Source organism: Zonotrichia leucophrys, chromosome 23 (assembly GCF_028769735.1).
Source record: "Zonotrichia leucophrys gambelii isolate GWCS_2022_RI chromosome 23, RI_Zleu_2.0, whole genome shotgun sequence".
NCBI lineage: Eukaryota > Metazoa > Chordata > Aves > Passeriformes > Passerellidae > Zonotrichia > Zonotrichia leucophrys.
In genome coordinates, this window is record NC_088192.1 from 5,725,229 (window position 1) to 5,747,077 (window position 21,849).

Genomic DNA, 21,849 nt, shown 5'->3' on the forward strand with positions numbered 1-21,849 from the left:
AATGGTGGGAAATGGAAATGGGAATGGGAATGGGAATGGAAATGGGAAATAAGAATGGGAGACTCCCCTATGTGACACTCTGGGGATTTCCTGTGATTCCAAACCTACCTGGAGTGCTGGCACAAGGTGCAGAGAGCCCAGGGCAGCCCTGCAGCCTCAGGCAGGGGGGACAATGGATTCACTGATGTCACACTGACAATGTGTCACTGCCTGTGTGTGCCACTGCTCATGAGTGACACTGCCCCTGTGTGACACTGCCTCTGTGTGATACTGCCCATGAGTGACACTGCTTGTATTTGACACTGCCATGTGTGTGACACTGTCCCTGTGTGACACTGCCATGTGTGACACTGTCCCTTTTTCACTGCCCGTGTGTGACTGCCCGTGTGACACTGTCCCTGTGTGACATTGCCCCTTTGTGTCACTGCCCCTGTGCCACTGTTGCTGTGTGACACTGCCCGTGTGTGACGCTGTCCCTGTGTCACTGCCCCTCTAACACTGCCCATGAGTGTCACTGCCCCTGTGTGTGACACTGCCCTGTGTGACACTGCCCTGTGTGAGACTGCCATGTGTGACATTGCCCGTGTGTCACTGCCCCTGGCCTCTCCAGATCATGGCAGCCACGCCCTGTGTCACCAGCAGGACCCTCCTCCTGCCACCCCTCACATTGTTGGGGACACTGCAGAGCCCCAGAGCCCTCCCTGTGCAGCACCACATCCTGCAGGCACACACAGAACCAGAGTCTCAAAATAAATCAAAACATCAAAAATCAAACATCCTACTGTGTCACCAACCCCAGCCAGGGGACCCAGGAGACCCAAGGGACCCAGGCTCACAGTGACCCTGCCCTGCTCACAGCTCCCAGCACTCACAGCCTGCCCTGGCAGGAGCCTGGGGGCACAAATTGCTCCCCAAGTATGGCAGGGTGGGCTCTGCCCTGGCAGGGCCGTGCCCTCCCTCACTCCCCAGCAGCTCTGCACTGGAAAGGTTGGGTTGGTTTTACCTTCCTCGGCTTCCAGATCCACCGGTGGAGATACCAACACGCCCAGCTCCTGACATTTTTTGCTGTGGGCCTTTGACTTCATATGTTTAGTCAGATTCCCTGGAAAGAAGCAGAAAATCCATTTTACTCAAATATGGCTCCTTTTCCCCCCTCCTTTTCCCCCCTTTTAACATTTTTTCTCTTTTTCTTCAGATTTTTTCCTTTTTTAAAAATTTCTCCTTTTTTTTTCCCTTTTGCACACTCAGCAGTCACAAGTCAAACCCCTCCTTGAACCAGACAAAGGCCCCTGACTGTCCCCAAGCCCTCCCCACTGCAAACCCTGGTGACACGAGGCCAGGTCCCCTTTCCCTCCCTTTGCTGCTGCCCCAGGGTGCAGGATAAGGTGCAGGCAAGGGTGTGGGACCTTCCAGGGCTTGTGCAGCCTTTAAACAACTCCTGGGGCACATTCTGGGGCTGGGGGAAGAGATGGCATGGGCTGCTTTCAGCTGTGAGCATGCAGCAAATTAAAAATGGGAGGAAAGCAGGGATCGGAAACACACCCCAGTGTGCCATCATCATCATCATCTTCCAACCTCATCCCAATAGCCCCACCTGCCTGGAGGGGAGAAGCTCCTCAGCACCACAGGACAGAGAGGATCTACCCTGGAAATGTACCAAAAATGTGTGGATGTGGCACTTGGGGACATGGGTCAATGGTGGTGGCCTTGGCAGTGCTGGAGAAGGGTTGGGCTTGGTGATCTTGGAGGGCTTTTCCAGCTTTATTGATTTTATGATTCTACAATAAAACGAGGGTTTGAGCTACCAGCCAAGGGGGAAAATCCTGCATTCCCATTTTCCCCTAAAAATAATGGCTCAGGTGCTCTTGAAATGTTCCAAAACCAAGTGGATGTGGCACTTGGGGACGTGGGGCTTTTCCAGCTTTAATGGTTTTATAAATTTACAATAAAATGAGGGTTCGAGCAGCCAACAAGAGGGAAAACCCTACATTGCCATTTTTTTCCCCAAAAAGAATGGCTCAGGTGTTCTGGAAGGCACCAAAGGGCTGGGCCAGATCAGGTCCTCGAGCCTTGGACACCCTCTGGAACTCAGAAATTCCCAGTGAGGCTTCCCCAGGGCCAGGATGGGGTGTGGGGTCACTGGGGCTGCTCCGGGATAGCTCAGAGGGCACCTCTCTAATTCTGCCTCCCAAATTACAGGCAGGTTAATTAGACACTAATTAACCCCACTTACAGGCCGGGGAAATGCTGAAAAAAGGGGAGCATTGGCTGGAGGGAATGGAGCAGGTAGGAAAATGAAGGGTAGCAGAACTAAAGCAAAAATGTCCCATTTCCCCTTTTCCTCTCAACAGCACTTCCTAAAATCCCAAACTGGGATTGGGAGGGACTTTAAAGTCCATCCAGGGACACCTCCTGCTGTGCCAGGGTGCTCCAAGCTCCATCCTGGCTTTGGGCATTTCCAGGGATTTGTGGGATGATGAGGAGGAAGAAGCTGGGCCCTGTTGAAGGAGTGTTTGAATTTCCCATGCCCTGATGTGCCCTCAGCCTTGCTGGCACTGAGGAGCACCAGGCTTGGTTTTCTCACCAAAAAATAAAAAAAAAAGGGGAAAACCAGAATTCTCCCATTTTATTACAACCTCCAGGGAGGGCTGAGGTTGTGCAGTGCAAAGTCCCCAGTCTGGGGGAGCACGGGGGGCCCCTCTGAGCCTCTCCTGTTGCTGCTCTGGCTATCAGGGATAAAAAAGCCACTATTCACTAGAGCAGAGCATTACCCGTGGTGCCACAACCACCCAGCTGCCACCTTGATTTCTCCTGAGCCCATGAATTATTTATTTCAGTCCATTTTGTACAAAAATGGAGCAGCTCCAGCAGGAAACACCATGAGAGACAAAGGCTGACTCTATATCCCTGTGTATCTGGCACCCAACCTGGACGTGTATTCAGGGCATGTTTAATAACCTGAATGCAGCAAAACAGCTCCAAATAAGAGAGATTTATTCTGTTTAACTGCCCTGAGCCCCCTGGTCAGGACACTGAGGTGTGAGGATGATCTCAGCTCCCTGCTCCAAACCAAAGCCTCTTTTCCCACCCCAAATCAGGAGTTTTGTCATGGCCCCAAACCCACCCCATGAGCCAGGAGTGTGTTCTCACAGACACCTCTGCTCCCAGTGAATCACCAGGGCCAGAAAATGAAAAAAAACCCCCATCCACAGTCCCAGCTGTGGCCTCATGGAGCTGGAATTTCATTTTGGAAATGAGAAGCAGCAAGAGCAGCCCAGACTGAGTCAGTGGCTGCAAACCCCCACTGTGCTGCTGCTTGTCCAACCAGCTCTGCCCCATCCCTGCCCTGCCAAACCCTGCCTGGAGCCCCTCCAAAGGCAGCAAACACAACCCCAGCAGTGAGCAGGGCTTTGTGGGGACCCAGCTCAGTGGGGAGGGGACATCCCCAGAGTTCTGGTGCCCCCAAACCAGCCCAGAAATCCTCTCTGTCACCAGGAGCCTGCTGGAAAAACCAGGAGAGAGACCCAGTCCCGAGGGAGCAGCAGAAACTACTGAGGAGAGGGAGCTGCTCAGTGCTCTCAGGTCCTCAGGAGTGCTCTGAGGCCAGCATGGCCACCTCAGGTGTCCAAAAGCCACTGTGGCCACCTCAGATATCCAAAAGCCACCTTAGGTGTCCAAAAGCCACTGTGGCCACATCAGGTGTCCAAAAGCCACCATGACCACCTCAGGTGTCCAAAAGCCACCATGATCACCTCAGGTGTCCAAAAGCCACTGTGGCCACCTCAGGTGTCCAAAGGCCACCTTGGCCACCTCAGGTGTCCCAAGCCCAGCTGGCTGACCACACCAGCATGTCCCTGTGCAGCTGCAGGACCTGCAGGGCTCCCAGAGCCCTCCTGCCCCTCTGCTGGGGCTCAGCAGCTGCTGGGGCTGCCACCATGAGCCAGGAGCCACCAGTGTCCCCTGCTGTCCTGTTCTCTGTCCCTGGCCAGGGCAGTGTGTGTCTCCTGCCTTCCTTTCCCAGCCCTCAGTGCCAACAAATTCACCCCAAACCCCAAAGCACCAACTCATCCCAAGCTTTGTTTCCTTCCCCTCCAGCTCCTTTTCCCTCTGCTCTGTCTCTCCCTTCCTCCCCCAGGTAAAGCTGCTGGCCAAAATCCTCCTGTAGAGATCTGGGTGCAAATTTTCTTGTAGAAATCCCAAAAAAGCAGGGATGCTGCATCCTTTTAGGGAAGGACAGATCCTCATCTGCCCCCTCTGCATCATTTTAAGGCAATTAAAAGCTGGAGGCTCCTTTCCCTGGGCTGAGAAGCTGAGTGATCATCCTGGGAGCAATCTGCAGGACAAGGATATTTATCTGAGCAGGGCTCTTCTTCCAGTTTGTGTTTTTTTAGACCCCTTAATTAACGCTGGCAGCATTAAACGCTCGGCAGATTTCCAGTAAAACCAACACCACTTTGCTAAGTGAGAGCTGGATTTAATCCTACCAGGGAAGACTCACAGCTACTTGTTGCCTTGCAGAGTTCTGGCTCCCAAGTTAAAAAAAAAAAGCAGAAAAAAAAATAAAAAAGAAAACCACACAGCATTGCTTCCTTGGAAACCGTGGAAAAACATCTTTGAGGGAGCAAGAGAGAGCAGCAGGGAGCTGGATTTAAATAGCAGAGGAATTTCACTGAACCCTAAGCAGGTAAGTGCTCCTTATTGGGGAATGTTTACCAAAAAAAAAAGCTCCCAGATTTGCAACCAACTGGTTATATTTAAAAAATCCCCCAGGAATTGCTGGGAATGCTGAGCCCCCAGGAGGAGCAGGGGCAGGGTGAGCACAGCTCCCATTACGCCTGCCCAGAACTATGTGCTCAGCTCTGCCCATGCTGGGAGCTCTGAGTGGGACTTAGAGCAGCTTAAATGCCTGTGTTGTTTGGAGAAAGCTGAGACTGGAGCCTTCCAAAAGCACCTAAAGCAGCTTAATGGGGACTAGAAGTGATTTCCCACTTAAATTTCATGAGGGAAATTAATTTTTTTTTTATTTTGCAAGAGCCATTATAATATTTTTAAGGCGTTAAAGCAGAATGTAGGGAGCTGAAGCATTGAGATTCCTGGGAAAATTATCCTGTCTTTGCTGGGGATGATCCTTTCTATTTCTGCTGTTAAATCTGATCAATTGAGCAACAACCAAAAAAAAACCCAAAACCTAAAAAACCAAAAAATGAGCGAGTGCAGGAGGCAGCACAGTGACACAAAGAGCCAGGATGAACAATTGTCACATTCCTCTTTGGAAAGCACTTTCAAGGAGAGCAGCAGCTCCTCTGGGAGGAGGAGAAAGCCATAGAGCCAGGCTGGGAGAGCTGGGGGTGCTGCCCTGGAGAGGAGAAGGCTCCAGGGAGAGCTCAGAGCCCTTGCAGGGCCTGAAGGGGCTCCAGGAGAGCTGCAGAGGGACTGGGGACAAGGATGGAGGGACAGGAGCCAGGGAATGGCTGCCAGTGCCAGAGGAATGGCAGGGCTGGATGGGATCTTGGCAATTGGGAATTGTTCCCTGGCAGGGTGGGCAGGGACTGGGCTGGAATTGCCAGAGCAGCTGTGGCTGCCCCTGGAGCCCTGGCAGTGCCCAAGGCTGGCAGGGCTGGAGCACCTGGCACAGTGGAGGTGGCCCTGCTGCAATTGGAAGTCCTCCCACCCAACCATCTGGTTCCCATTGGCTAGGGTGGCAGTGCCCCCAGAGACAGGGGTTGTAGCCTGGCAATGGATGCTGAGAGAGGTTTGGCTGTGCCTAGGGTGCCAAGGCAGCTGTAGCTGGCCCTGGAGCCGGCAGTGCCCAGCCAGTGGGCACCTGGCACAGGAGGTGTCCTGCATGGACCAGATGGGATTTAATGTCCCTCCCAACCCCAATCATTCTTGGTTCTGTGATTGTGCTGGGGGATGCCCTCACATAGAGAACCAGTCATAACTGATACTCTGTGTGCCAAATAAATCCTTGAACCAGGTTTTGTGTGGGATTTAAATAATGCACAGGCCTTGATTTAGGCCTTGGTGTGCAGCTGATATCCCCAGGTAAGACTTTGTGTGGAGGAAAGCTTTCATTTGCAGAATTCATTGGTCAGAGGAGTTCAATCTTTTAGAAAATCGATTATTATCTTTTATCCTTATTGACATGTGGATTAAAGGAGTGAATTTGCACATGCAGCCTGCCTGGAACCACACAGGCCGTAAAACATCAGCCACCTCCTGGATCAGACCTATCCAGCCAAAAGCTGATATTCCAGAAAGGTGCCCAGGATTTGCAGATTTCCAAATTAGCAGAATTCCCAGTGAGGCTGAGACTTTATTGGCTTCACTGGCTCCAGAAAACACCACTGAATTTTTCCCTGGAGGTCTCCAATCCTTGGTTTCCAGCCCTGATTCCTGGATATTTTCCCTTTCTGGAGAGTTCCAGAGCCCTTTTGCTCAGTGTTTCATCTCCTGGCTGCTCCATTGGGACATTTTCTGTTCCTGCCTCACATCCCATGGGATGACCAGGCAAGAAATCCCTGGGGATAACTCCGTCCTCATCCCAGGGGATGTTTGTGATGTCCCCAGGAGCACAGGGACAGCACCCAGGGATGCTCAGCCCCTCAAAGGATTTTTGGGGTATTTTGGGGATGTACCCATTCCTGTGCTCTGCTCTCCCAGCAGAGAATTCACCCAGCTGTGCTTTCCAGAGGAGACTCAGGCTGCTGGAGCTGCAATAACAACAAACTGTGCAGCTCTTTAAGGGCTGGGGGGGAATGCATTTAATCCATTTAATTTAATATATTCAATATATTCACATGTGCAGTACCCTCAGTGCTGTCAGGGACTGATTTAAGGAGCTGAAAATGAATTTATTGAAGGCTCTGGCTGAGCAGTCTGGAGTCTGGGAAGGGTAAGTGGCACAGAGTGTGAAATGGGGGATCTCCAGCCAGCAGTGTCCTTTCTACAGCTCCCTTTAAATTAAAGTGGAGCTCCTCATCCCTCCTGACCTCAGAGCTGTTCCAAATGTTTTATCCAGAATTTCTGAGGGCATTGGAAGCAATCAGGACTCTGTGAGAAGGTGATGTGGATCTGAGGGAGGACAGAAAATAACTGGAAAATAATAATAATAATAACTGGAAAAGGGAATTAATGTGCCAGCACTGCCCCTCATCCCAGCAGCAGCGAGAGAGGGGAAGGGAAAAGCTCTCCCCGACCTTCCTGAAAGGGAAAACAGCTTTTTCTTATTTCCTTCCTGCCCAGAAAACAATGCAGAAGATGCTAAGCCTCCTTTAAAGACCCTCCTGGAGGCCACAGGCACAAAGCTGCACCGCAGGGGAGGGACAGACACCTCATTAAAGAGGCACCTTTAGATCTGCTCCAGAAACACCAAATCAAACAAATCTCTGCAAACCAAATTTCCAAGGCTGTTGTTCCCATCAGCTAAACGAGCACACACACACACAAAAACCCAAAATTAATCTCATGGATTTGCTTTAGAATAATAAAAAAATAAAATTTCCCTGCAGTTCTCTAAGCCAAAAGAACAGCTTTGCTTCCAGTGACAGAAAGGCACAAAAAGCAGCAAATTAGTGGATAAGGGGAAATATTTATAGCATTTTCTGTTGCAAAAGTTTTCCCAGTCCTTGGAACACAGACACAGATTTTCTAGAGTGGGAGGGGTGGGGGGTGAGGTACATTTTAACCAGATAAAGCTCCTCATTAAAAAAAATAATAATAATAAAAAAAATCCCATTTAACTGCTTCCAGCCTACTGGAGAGTTTAGAGCATTAGATCATGCTGGAGAGATCTACCCCAGCCAAAACGAAGCCAGCTCCACAGACCTCCCCCTGGAGCTGATGCTGAAGGCTAAAATTAACTCTGGAAAGCAGATTTCTAAAAAAGCTCCATCTCTGTGCAGGAGGGAGAGCTGCAGCTCCTGCATTCGGCATGCCCGGGGCTGCCAACCCCAGCCAGCCCAGGGAGGAGCCAAAATGAGACAAATCCCTCCAAAATGAGCTGGGAACAGCAGTTTCTGCACCCCCCTGCTCCTCTGGGTCACTTGTTATGAGCAGAGTTTGAAATTGCTTTAAAAAAATCACTGGCAGGGGCATGAGCAAAAAAAAAAAAAAAAAAAGGATTTTCTTCCTGCCCTTGCTGGTGGTTTTTTAAGTGATCTCAAACTCTCCATCATCAGCTGATGCTTTTGTCAAGGCACACAGAGCTTTTTCCCACTTTTCCAGAACTCCAAACCAGCTTTTCCCCCATTTCTAGGCAGTCTGAGGACACTCCAGGGCTCTGCCTTCATCCCTCCCAGCTCTTTCAGAGCTCCTTGTGCCCCCCAAACATTTTGTCTCCCATTTTTGGGCACTCTGAGCACACCCCAGGACTCTGCCCCTCACCCTCCCAACTCGTCCAGACTTCCTTGTGTCCCCCAAAGAGCTTTTGTCCCATGTTGGGGCAGTCAGGCACAGACTGGGGTGTGTTCATTCACCCCTTTCAGCTCTTCCAGAGCTCCCTGTGCCCCCCAAAGAGCTTTTGTCCCATTTCTGGGCACTTTGAGCATGCGCCAAGGCTCTGCCCTTCATCCCTCCCACCTCTTCCACAGCTCATTGTGCCCCCCAAAGAGCTTTTGTCCCATTTCTGGGCAGTCTGAGCATGTCCCAAGCTCTGCCCTTCACCCTTCCCAGCTGTTCCAAAGCTCCTGGTGCCCCCCAAAGAGTTTTGTCCCATTTTTGGGCAATCTGAGCACACTCCAGGCCTGTGCCTTCATCCCTCCCAGAAAAGAACCATTCTCATGCAATTCCAAGTCACCACCATGCAGCCATAAATCCCAACCATTTCTCCATAAATCCCCGATCCAGGGGAGTTCTGTCCATCTCATGCCCCCATGGGCAAACAGGTGCTTTGCCACTGAAACCCCAGCAGAGTGTGGATGATTTTTGTTCCATGGAAGGAAGGAAGGAAGGAAGGAAGGAAGCATTTCCATGCTCCCTTGGCCATGCCAAGCAGAAGAAGGGCAGGGTCTGTTTGCCATGTGCAGCCAGAGCTGACAGATTGTGGCCTTCAGGGAGCAGAGATGAAGAGCAAAGCAGCCAGAGAGGTGGTGGAGAGGATGGTTTGATGCCATCACCCTGGGCAGAAGCCCTACAGAAGCATGGTGGGAGTGAGGTGAGGTGATGGGAGAGGCTGAGCGGGCTCAGCTCCCCAAGGGAAACCTCGGAACGAAGTCAAAGCAAGAGGGGACGAGAAAGGAAATGAATCAGAAACAGCTCCAGGATGGGAGGGAGAGGAAGAACCGGCGCTGGGATGTACAGCATGAGAATCTGGCCTCAAACTCGGTGTCACTTCCCTTTCTGCCCCAGAGCCAGTGACCCCCAGCACGTCGGCACCCAGAAATCCCCGCCAGCCTTGCCAGAAAAGCCACCAGATCCCGGCACTGCCCACCCTGTGTTGCAGACATCTTTTATGAAAAATCCTTTCCTTAGGATTTTTCCTCCTAAGAAGCTGAGAGGTCTCAGGAACAAAATGTAAACAATGGTTATCTGCTGCTGTGGAATGCAACAGGTGCATCTGTGATTGGCCTCATGTGGTTGTTTCTAATTAATGGCCAATCACAGTCAGCTGGTTCGGGCTCTCTGTCTGAGCCACAAACCTTTGTTATTCATTCTTTCCGTTTTCTATTCTTAGCCAGCCTTCTGATGAAACCTTTTCTTCTATTCTTTTAGTATAGTTTTAATGTAATATATATCATAGAATAATAAATCAGCCTTCTGAAACATGGAGTCAGATCCTTGTCTCTTCCCTTATCCAAAACCCCCTGTGAACACCATCACGCCCCTGAGTCACTTCCTTGTCCTGTTCTGTCCCCCTGGGGCAGCACAGGTGCCACAGAGCACACAGCACACTGTGCCCTCCCACAGCCAGGCTGTGCCACTGCCTGGGTGACACCGGCTCCTCCTGGGCACTGAGCCCTCCACACTGTGCCACCCTCTGAGACTGATGGAGCTACAGACAACAATGGGTGTTTTGGAACTTCCTGAGCTGGGAGGGACCCACAGGGATCACCCAGTCCAGCTCCTCCATGGGACAGTCTTCCAGATTACAATGCAAGATATTTTCCATTACCATCTGTATGGCAGATTGCCTTTGTCAAGTGGACAATTTGCCTTATCTCTCTCTCTGAGTGACCACAATCACTCCTCCCTTGGGAGGGGACACCTGCTGATAACAGCAATGGAATGTCCCTGCATGGCTGATAAGAACTACAGCATCCCATTGGGAGATGGGAGCCCAGAGGGAGGAGCCAAGCATTTCTACCCGGATAGAATCTGGAGATTCTGGAACACCAGCACGGCTTCTGCACTGGATTGCCCAGAGGAACAGCAGCTGCCTCTGGCCCTGGATCTTCAGAGGCAGAGACTGCACCTTTCTCCAGGATCCCTGCTCCAGCAGAACCAGCCCTGACACTGCAGGAGGGCTGAGCCACAATTCCAATGGGACTGCTGCCAACAGCCTGACCCACAGGGTGTCAGCTTGGGTTCTGACTCTGGCAGTGTTGGTTTAGTTCACTGCATTGTTTATTTTATCATTTTTTTTCCCCTTCCCTATTAAAGAACTATTATTTCCCCTCCCATATTTTTTGCCTGAGAGCCCCTTAATTTAAAATTTATAGCAATGCAGAGGGGTGGGGAGGGTTTACATTCTCCATTTCAGGGGAGGCTCCTGCCTTCCTTAGCAGACACCTGGCTTTCCAAACCAAGACAAACAGCCCCCAAAACCCCGAAATGTGCCCAAAAGCATTGTCCAAATGCTCCCTGAGCTCTGTCCAGCTATAACCAAGAACCCAAGCTTCATACTTGCTGCTGCCTTATCCCAAGACTTGCTACCACCAGAGCTTTGTCCAACCCACAGTGCCAGACCCCTACAAGAAGTTAAATGCATCTCTGACCCATTTGGAAGGTCCCATTCCCCATTTCTCATGGAATGAAGTTTTATTCTGCCTGTGGTTTACAGACTCCTGCCTGCTCTCCCTGACACCCTCGCTGAGGCCATGGCAGAGCACACCTGGTGGCATTGATGGCTCGATGTCCTGGGATGAAAACCTTTAGGGAAAAGGTCCTTTGATGTGATACAGAGAATGTGGAAGCCACATGCAACTGCAGAGAATGAGAATGGGCAGAGCAGCAGGAGAGGCCCCCCAGAGCCTGGATCCAGGGGCTCATCCTGGAGCTCCTGGTTTTGTTCAGAAAGCCCTGCCAGAGAAGCTGCATTTCAGGACTTTCTCCTTGGACAAGCACAAGGAGGATGGCAGGGATGCTCTTCTGGAAACACCAACCAATTTCCAACTCCCTCATCCCCCTCCCTCCAACTGGGGGGCTTTGCCAGCCCCTGGCAATGCCTTCCCTCGCCCTTTTTGGGTGCCCCCAGCAGGCTGGCAGTGCCAGCACCCTGAGCAGAGGAGCTGGCAGCTGGCTGTGGCTTACCTTTGGTTTTAAAAGCAAAGTTACAGTACTTGCAGACGTACGGCCTGACGTCTGTGTGCGTGCGAATGTGTTTCTTCAGCATGCTGGGTTTCTTGCAGCGAATTCCACACTCCTCACAAACATACTTCCCTCTTCCACGGCCTCGCACATACACATACTCTTCGTTTGATTTGTACCTATGAGCAACAGGTGGCGTGATAAAGGGGAAAAAAAAAAAGAAAAAAAAAAAAAAGAAGATTCCCACCTCAACAGAAGAAGTCACAACTTTGCTGGGTTAGTTCAGAGTGTTATTGACACCACAGGTCTTGGTTGCTGTTTGGTAGCTCTGGGTAATTAGGCTAATTGTGAATTAGCACCCAAAGCTGTGCCCAGGTGCTTCCAGACACATCCAGGATGGTCTCATGTCCTGAATCTGCTGCTCTGTGACCACCAAGAGTCCAAAGCTGAGCTGGGACATGGGGACACCCCACTGTGCTGCTGTGCCCCATCCTCAAACACAAACTGAGGCATCCAGGCCAGGCTGGACAGGGTTTGGTCCAGAGCAGGAGGGGAGGTTGTCCAGCAGGTGACAGTTGTCAGGAGGTGGACAAGTTGTCTCAGCACTGACAGGTTGGTCAGCAAGAGTCAGGACACATGTGCTGTGTCCCCATCTTCAACCACAAACTGAGGCACCCAGGCCAGGCTGGATAGGGCTTATTCCCAGGCCAGGCTGGGAAGTTTATCCCAGGCCAGGCTAGACAGGGTTTGGCCCAGAGCAGGCTGGACGAGTTTTCCTGCTGACAAGTTTGTCTCACCAGCTGGACAGGTTGGCCAGAGCAGTGGACGAGTCGGGGACCCATGTGCTGTGTGCCCATCTGGGCCACAAGACGCCCCAGCGCTGGACAGGGCTTCCAGGCCAGCTGGCAGTTATCAGCCAGGCTGGACGATTGCAGGGAAGTTTGTTTGTACGACCAGGCGACGGTTTTCCTGCAGGTGACAGAGTGTCTCAGGCAGGGACAAGTTGCCAAGCAGGATGGACAGAGTCACAGGGACACCCCACTGTGCTGCTGTGCCCCATCCTCAACCACAAACTGAGGCACCCAGGCCAGGCTGCTCAGGGTTTGGCCTGGGCCAGGCTGGGCAGAATTTGTTCCAGGCCAGGCTGGACAGAGTTTGGCCTGGGCCAGGCTGGGCAGAATTTGTTCCAGGCCAGGCTGGACAGGGTTTGGCCTGGGCCAGGCTGGGCAGAATTTGTTCCAGGCCAGGCTGGACAGAGTCACAGGGACACCCCACTGTGCTGCTGTGCCCCCATATTCAACCACAAACTGAGGCACCCAGGCCAGGCTGGACAGAGTTTGGCCCAGTGCGAGATGGACAGAGTTTATTCCAGGCCAGGATGGACAGTTTGTCCTGGGCCAGGCTGGACAGGGTTTGGCCCAAGCGAAGCTGGACAAAGCTTGGCCAGGCCAGGCTGGGCAGAGTTTATCCCAGGCCAGGCTGGACAGGGTTTGGCCCAGGCCAGCCCAGCTGCCTCTCAGTCCCTGCCATTTCAAACATGCCCAGGCTGCCTCTGCAGGTGCTGGGACAACTCATCCCAGCCAAAGCTCCTGGGACACACCTCCCACCCTCCAGGCTGCCACCTGAGATGTCACCAATGCCACAAACACCCCTGTGAGCTCTGCACAGCCTGAATGAGACACCCAGAATGGACACAGAGAGAAGAAAACATCCTTTTTTCTAATAAATTAATTGTGCTACCACTAAATGTAAACTCTGCAGACTCCAGGCTCTTTTATCTTTGGCACAGGATCATGATTTAGGTTTACCCAAGAGAATGAGATTGGTCATCCTTCCTTCCCATTACAGATTTGATTTTCTGTCCAGGCATGAGTGCATGGGGAAGGCTGCAGGATGGGGGGGTTGAAAAACCCTTATAAGACTGAGACAAATCTTTGAGCCTCCTGCTGCTCAGCAAATGAAGGCAACAATTTCCTGTACTTGCAGCACAAGGAGAATAAGGTAACATCAAATTGGTCCCCTCAGATCTTAAAGAGGCCAAATTTTTGAAGCATGGCACTTCTTGCAAGTAATTTTTCTACCCAGGAGGAATTAAGTCTGGTCTTCAGAAATCTCCAAACATCCACCCTGGAAAAATCAGGCTGTCTAAAGCCTCTTAATAGGAGATCCAAAGGCATCCAACACCATCAGTCAGGTTTTAGTGACTTCCCAGTGAAGCCTATTCCAAACCAGAAGGGTGAGAAAACAGCAGCCAGACTGAGGAGAAACTTGAGCAGAAACAGCTGTACTGCAATAGATTGAGCACTTCAGTGAGTGAATATATGATAAATACTAAAACTTATGTATTTCTAATGTAGAAAAACAAGACTCGTTTAAAATTGAGTTTAAAAAGTCACACAAAGACCAGCCCAGAACTGAGAGGATGGGAATGGCACGGCCTGCATGTGGGAACTCAGCACATCCCTCTGGGTGTCCAGAGTTTCCAGGACCCCATCGTGGGGCTCAGAGACCCTGGCACACTGCCCAGAACACCTGGGGATTTGATTGTGACCCCTGGAGCAAGTTACCAACTTTCTATGAGGACCTGAAAGTCACACAGGTTTGAATAGTGTAATAACAAAATGATCACAGGGTGAAAATGTAGATTTTAGGATTTTTGGTATGGAGGTTATGGGGACAAGATGGAGGAACTTGGGCATGTCCAGCCTTCCTTCTTCTTCTTCTTGTTCTCCATTTTCTGCAGTGATGTTGGCACTTTGGGATTGGTTTAGAGTAGAAGTGCACTGTCTAACATAGGTGATGGGTATTGGGAATTAAGTGTAAATATGTTATAGGTAGTTTGTAGTATAAAAGGACAACACAGAGTGCCTGTGGCTGCCCTGCTGAGCAGATCTCGGCTGGGCAGAAAGAAAATTTTATAGATATAAGAATTAATAAACAACCTCAAGACTGAAAAGCAAAGAGTCCAGACTCGTTCTTCAGCTGCACAGGCCAAAGCAGAGACATCCTGCACATCTCAGGGCAGCAATTAACAACCAAAAACCCGAGACCTGCACAGGATGCACCCATGGAAACCCTCCCAGCTGCCTGTAGGGTGGGGTTGGAAGTGGGTGAGTCCCACTGCAGGGACCCTTGGATCTCCCCCACACTTTGTTCCTTTCCCTCAGGAAGAGCCCAGGCAGTTCCAGCTCCATGGGGGTGTTTGGGAGCTGAAATTCGGGCTGATCCTGCTGGCTGGAGGCAGTGAGTGGGGACTGAGCCCTTCCCAGTGCTGGCTGAGCCCCTTGGCTCTGCTCAGAGCTGTGGGAGGTGCTCAGAGGGGAATGAGCTGCTCCTGAGATGCTCACAGGGCATCATCACCTCAGGGCATTGAGCTGCTCCTGAGGTGCTCAGAGGGGATTTAGGTGCTCAGAGGAGCCTGAGCTGCTCCTGAGATGCTGACAGGGGAATAAGCTGCTCCTGAGGTGCTCAGAGGAGCCTGAGCTGCTCCTGAGTTCAGGGGTGAGGTCACAGGTTCAGTTTTGGACACAGATTTGAGGAAAGAGAGGAAATTTGGGCATTCAGACAGCCCCAGTCTGCACCAGTAGCACAAACCAGGCTTTGGTGTCCAACAGTTTGTGTTCCTGTCCTTCAGCATCAGCAGGAGTTCTCTGGATCATCACCAGGGTCACCTGGTGGCCCAAATACTTCATTTTTTCTGCTGGGACTGAAGTCACAGCAATGCCACCCCATCCTGCCATTCCCAACCATTCAATGTCCCCAAAAAAACCCTAAAAAAACCCAACATCAACACCCATCATCGCAAGGTTCTCATTATCTGGCCAGAGGGGACTGAGGTGGTGTCTGGAGAGCTCCCACCATGCCCCAGTCTCCATCCCAGTATGCCCAGTTATCTCCATTAACCCTAAAGGATTCCAGGGCTCAGGTTTTTAGGGATGGTTCCTGTCCCTTCTTTGTTCAGGCAGTGTTAAAGTGGCAGAAGGAGCAAAAGGAATCAGGAATCCTGATTTTTTTTCTGTTCAGGTTTGTTCTGCAGGCTTCCTCCTCTGCCTCTGCTCCCTGTCATTGTGCTGGGACCCACCTGGCCATTCCAAGCTGGAACTGCTCCTTTATCAGCCTTGGACTTGCACTGTCCTTAATTCCCATGGAAATGTTTGTGTGTCCCTTCCTCAGGCTCATTAAAGCCATCAGGCTCATTAAAACAGCCATGTGATTGACACCAGACTGAGCTGGTGTCTGGGGAGCTCCCACCGTGCCCCAGTCTCCATCCCATTTCCATTTAACCTAAAGTTATTTCCATTTAACCCTAAAGGATTCCAGGGCTCAGGTTTGTCAGGGATGGTTCCTGTCCCTCCTTTGCTCAGGCAGTTGTAAAGTGGCAGAAGGAGCAAAAGGAATCAGAAATCCTGATTTTTTCAGTTCAGGTTTGTACTGCAGGCAGGAGCAAAAGGAATCAGGAATCCTGATTTTTTCTGCTCAAGTTTGTACTGCAGGCTTCCTCCTCTGCCTCTGCTGCCTGTCAGTGTGCTGGGACCTACCTGGCCATTCCAAACCTGGAACTGCTCCTTTATCAGCCTTGGACTTGCACTGCCCTTCATTCCAACCTCCCATGGAAATGTTTGTGTGGCTCATTAAAGCCATCAGAAATGTTTTTGTGTCCCTTCCTCAGGCTCATTAAAGCCATCAGGCTGCATTAAAGCAGCCATGTGATTGAATCTGGAATCAGGCACTGCACTTCATCTGACACCCTGCCAGCTTCAGCACAGATATTCCACCACAGCCCCCTGGAACCACGTGGAAAACAGGCAGGGAGAGGGGAGAGAGAGGAAAAGCAAATTCCTCTCAAGAAACACCAAACCAAAGGGGAAGAAGACAGCAGGAGGTGACAGTGCCATAACCCAGAGAAGGCTCTGCAGATGCCATCTGCCTGCTCTGAGGGCTGCAATAAATTTATGGACGTAATTCCTTCAGTGTGATCCCATTTCCCTGCTCCTGTGCCCATCTGATTTGCATCAGAAAGATAAATCAGGCACAGCTTGTCACTACAGGACATGAAATAACACAACGTGGACATGCAGCTCTCTCAAGGTAAAAAAGAGGGAAGTTTAATTTCTGACTGCAACATCTATAGCTCAGATAATATATAATATAATATAATATAATATAATATAATATAATATAATATAATATAATATAATATAATATAATATAATATAATATAATATAATATAATATAATATAATATATATTTTTATATTATATTTTATAGCTTTTATATATATTATATTATATATATATATATACATATATATACATATATATACATATATATACATATATATATATATATATATATATATATATATATATATATAATATATTATATATTATAGATTTCCAAAAGTGACAGTGGATTGGAGGGTGACAGTGCCACCTCTCCAATGACACTGGACAAACCAACAGTCCATCAAATTTCCTCCATAAAAGAATGCAAAACAAAAAGTTATCTACATAAAGTGTGTGAGAAAGTTTACTACAAGAATGTAAACATCAGAAAAACTTGAAAAAACAGGATGACAACAGCTCACACCCCATGTGAGGATTTACCCTGGCACAGGACCTTCCCTGCTCCACAGGGTTTGCTGCAGGCGGACCTGGGCATAGCCACAGCTGGGTTTGTGGGTTTGTGGCAGCAATCTGGGCTTTTCTTCAGAGCCTTGAGGAATTCCTAATCCCATCCTTATCCCAGCCCATCCTAATCCCATCCTTAGCAGCTCCAGCCCTGCAGTGCCACGCTCCCCTCCACACAGAAATGTTTGGGAACGTGGGGGTTAATGGCCTTCATGAGCCCAGGCACTGATTTAGGGAACAGTCCTTTCCAACACACACACAGAAATCAAAATGCAGCTCTTTGGTGCATTTTTGAAAGGTTCTTTGGCGTTTCCTGCAGGCAGATCTGGGGCCAGCACTGCAAACCCTGTCAGGGCAGGAGAAGCCGGCACAGCCTCAGCAGGACTGGTGTCACCCTGTGTCACTGACGTATTTTATGAAAAATCCTCTCATTAGGATCTTTTCTCCTGAGAAGCTTCAGCTTCTCCATGCTTTACTGCTTTGGAATGTGATCTGGAGAATTGTTTAACCAGCATGTGAAATTGTTTTTACTTGATGACCAATGACAGCCACCTGTGTCGAGGCTGTGAGCAGTCACAAGATTTTATTATCATTCCTTTCCTTTCAAGCCTTCTGATGAAATTCTTCCTTCTATTCTTTTAGCATAGTTTTAATATATAATTTTATTTTATTTTAATATATATCATAAAATAATAAATCACCCTTCTGAAACATGGAGTCAAGATTCTCATCTCTTCCCTCATCCTGTAACCCCTGTGAACACCACCACAACCCTGAGCACCAGATACCTGAGAACCTCAGAATGGGCCCAAAATCCCTGTCAGGAGCACAGGAAACCCGAAAATGGGAAAACAAAAACCTGGAGGAGGCTTTGTCTCAGCTCCTTCCCTCCAGCTGAAACCCAACCCCGTGCAGCATTCACTGCCTCGCAGCCTGGAGGAGCTTCAGTCCTCAGGATTGGCTCTTACAAATTCCTTACCATCATTTTTAGCCACAAACACTTCTTTTTTTCTTTCCCTCAGTGCTGTGAGGCACATCCAAAATCTCCATGTGGCTGGAAACCACAGGACCAACCCTTGGACAACCAGGGGGGAAGGAAGTTTGGTGGTTGGCAAGCAGGGAGGCAGAGCAGGTTTCTGGGGGACTCATTGCTCACGGCTGAATCACTCCTTCCCCTCTTTGCTTCCTTTTTCAAGTTTTTTTTAAATTCCACCAGGATTTTACCTTGCCCTGCAAAGGCTTTGCTGGTGTGACCTTGCTGGTCACAGCCTGGGTACATTGGTTACATTTTAATTATTAAAATTTAAAAAATTAGCTTTAATTCTGTGAATTTTCATGATTTGAAGCTCGATGCTGTCTCAAAGAACACCCCTGGAGGCTTTCACAGCAACTGAAGAAGCATTTCCTTGACTGGTTTTGACATTTGATCAAATCCTTTGTTTGCTTTTTGGATTTTGGGTGCACAGGAAGAGGAATGGGATATCTGATCCCTGTCCTGAGCTGCTGGGTTTGGTTCCCTGGCAAGTGAACCGAGTCCAGCTCCGGAGTTTTTGCCTTTGGTGTCAGATTTTGGGTTTGTTGATGGCACATTTCATCTGTCACCAGGCTGCCCACTCATCTGGCTTGGCTGAATCCTTGGGACATTCCTGTCGGGCTGCTCTGGGATTAACTGATCTCATTTCTGCTTTATGTCTCCTGCAAAATTTGCCAGATAAATGTGTAACTCCCACAGTGCCACTAATTACTGATCATTAATTGCCTCCCTCACAGCTCCCTGGTACAAAATGACCACTCTGAAGCTGAGTGTGCAGCAGAATTCCTCAGCTTTCCCTGTGGAATCCCTGGGGCTGAGGATGTCACACCAGGTGTGTCCTCAAGGCCAGACACTCACCCTGAGATGCTCTTTGGCTGGTGCCAAGCTCCAGCAGGACAAGCAGAGGGATTCCTGTCAGACAATGGCATTTCCAGCTCTCTAAAAGCTCCATGAACCCTCCAGCATCCTGATTTTCCAGACAGGGATATTGCACCCAGACAAACAAGGCACATCCAGAGCAGCACAACAAAGCTGGGGATGGAGGGACCTGGGAGGAGCTGGCACAAAACCTGCTTTAGCCTGGCTGGAATAAAGGATCCTCACAGGCAGAGCCTGCTGGAAACCGCAGGGGAAGGTGGGAGCTGGGGGAGCCCCAGCACCAGGCACACACCACGGGGGGAGAGGGTGACTGTCACCATTGGGGACACATGGACAGGGTGAAGTGATCCTGTTCCTGATCCTGCACCTGATCCCTGATACTGCACCTGATCCCTCACCCTGTTCCTGATCCCTGATGTTGTTCCTGATCCCCAAATCTGTTTCTGATCCCTCACCCTGTGCCTGATCCCCGATCCTGTTCCTGATCCCTGATCCTGTTCCTGATCCCCGATCCTGTTCCTGATCCCTGACCCTGATCCTGCACCTGATCCCTCACCCTGTGCCTGATCCCCGATCCTGTTCCTGATCCCTGATCCTGATCCATGATCCTGCACCTGATCCCTCACCCTGTTCCTGATCCCTGATCTTGTTCCTGATCCTCAATCCTGTTCCTGATCCCCAATCCTGTTCCTGATCCTGTTCCTGATTCCTCACCCCATGCCTGATCCCTCACCCTGTTCCTGATCTTGTTCCTGTGCCTGATCCTGTTCCTGATCCTGCACCTGATCCCTGATCCCTCACCCTGTTCCTGATTCCTGTTCCTGTTCCCTCACCCTCTTCATGATCCCTGATTCCTGATCCCTGACCCTGTTCCTGATTCCTGATCCCTGATCCTGTTCCTGATCCCTGACCCTGGAGCTGCCCCTGCAGGGTCGTGGGGTGTCCAGGAGGGACCCTGAGTGCAATGAACCCAAGCAGAGCTGGGTGTGGATGGAAAGCTGCAAAAACAGAAAAGAAAGCAAAACCAGTTCCATGTTCCTCCCCAACGTCATGCCTGAGTGGAGGATGGTTCAGTTTGGGGTTGTGGCAACTTCTGCTCTCACAGAGGTGGAATTACAGTTCTGCTCATTACAGCTCCTCTGTTGTCTCTGCTGAAATCATTTAATTGTCATATCCCTGCTGAAATCATTTAACTGGCACTGCAAACCACTGCAGAGCACAAACCCCACAGAACACTGGCAGCCCCACAGGGCCCCAGACTGCAAACCTGGCTCAAATGCACTCAGAGGGGAGCAGGAAGGGGAAATGGCAGCGCAGAGCAAGGTGAGAGGATTCCAGTGCAGTGTGAGCCTCAGCCAGCAGAGCGTGAACAAAAGCGGGGTTGCACTAATTGTGTGCACTCACTAATTAGTCCCTGCTGGGCTTCCCCCATTAAATCCAATTTTTGGAGCAGACAGGCAATGCAGGAGCTTCCCCAGCCTCTGTCTGAGGGCTGGGCTGACTGTCCCTGTCCCCAGATGATGCCACACAATGACCAGAGAGCTCCTGCAGGACCCCAAAACCCAAACTGAACCCAAACTCCTCACCCAGCCCCTGCAGAGCCCTGGAACCCAAATAGCTATAGCATCATAGCTATATTTTAAAATACATATTAATATTATTATGTATATTTTGATAAATATATAAACATATATTATTAAAATATATCTTTATATATTTTAAATATATATTTTATATATTATTACAATGTATATTATTTTATTTTATATAAAATATATTATATTTTGTAATAAATCTATCTTATAATACATATATCTATATATTTTTAGATATTATGTTTTATTTTATAATAGCTGCATCATAGGTATATTTTAAATATATATTATTATAATACATGTTTTATGCTATAAATATATATATTCCATTTTATAATAAATAAATAAATAACTATAATATATATTTAATATATTTTAATATATTTACTATATATTACTATAATATATATTTTCTGTTATAATAAGCTGCATAATAGCTATATTTTTGAAATTAATCATGTAGCTACACATAGCTGCACCTACACTACAATGCCATGAAACTATCATATGTGAATGAAACATACTTCCACATGGTATGAAAGTCCATGTACTTTGTTTAAAAATATTCAGATTTCACTATAGATGAAAATATTCAGATTTAGTACCAAATCTTTAATTTGTGATTGTATTAAGTATCTCTGTATTGTCCTTATGCTTACGGTGTCCAGCTGTGCCAACACCTGCTCTGTTCATTGATAAAGATAATTTCCCACTGTAATCCAGTTGTTCCAAACCAGAATTTCTTCAAGAATTGTCCCAGATAACATTCCCAGCACATTTAATTCCATTTTTTCTCATTTTATTGGGGTGGTTTTGCCTCCCCAGCAGCAGTCAGACAGGTTGGACACAGCACAAAAGTTCATATTTGTGAGCACTCACCCCCCGCCCTGGGCACTGCTCCAGCCTTGCAAGATCAAACAGAAACCGAATGAAACACGAGATTAAAAAAAGGAAAAAACAACCAGCGACTCATCCAGCTGATTCATAAAATATTCACAGGGGAAGTCTGGCACAGAAATCCCCACAGATGACGGGTCTCACTCCAGTTCTCTTCCCCCCAGGATAGATTGGGCACCTTCCAGAGGGGTGACAGCAATGCCTGGGGTGGCACGTCCACCCCTGGCTCTCCAACAGCTCCTCCTGCAGCCCCTGCTCCATATGCTATGAAAAATTAAATTTATTGAATTCCAGGCTGCTCTTGTCCCTCTGTCACTCATCCTGCCTCTCACTCCTGGCCTTATTTCA

At 49.2% G+C, this 21,849-nt stretch overlaps 1 protein-coding gene across 4 annotated transcripts in view; it reads right to left on the reverse strand.

Moving 5' to 3' along the window:
- The window catches only part of HIVEP3 (HIVEP zinc finger 3), a 306,678-nt gene that overhangs the window by 15,486 nt on the left and 269,343 nt on the right, over positions 1–21,849 (reverse strand). For all 4 annotated transcript variants that reach the window (XM_064731316.1, XM_064731317.1, XM_064731318.1 and 1 more), the window contains 2 exons: positions 11,470–11,645; positions 1,004–1,102 (listed from right to left, as the gene is read on the reverse strand). In XM_064731316.1, the coding sequence (XP_064587386.1) occupies positions 1,004–1,102; positions 11,470–11,645 (275 nt within the window). The remainder of the gene's footprint in view (positions 1–1,003; positions 1,103–11,469; positions 11,646–21,849) is intronic.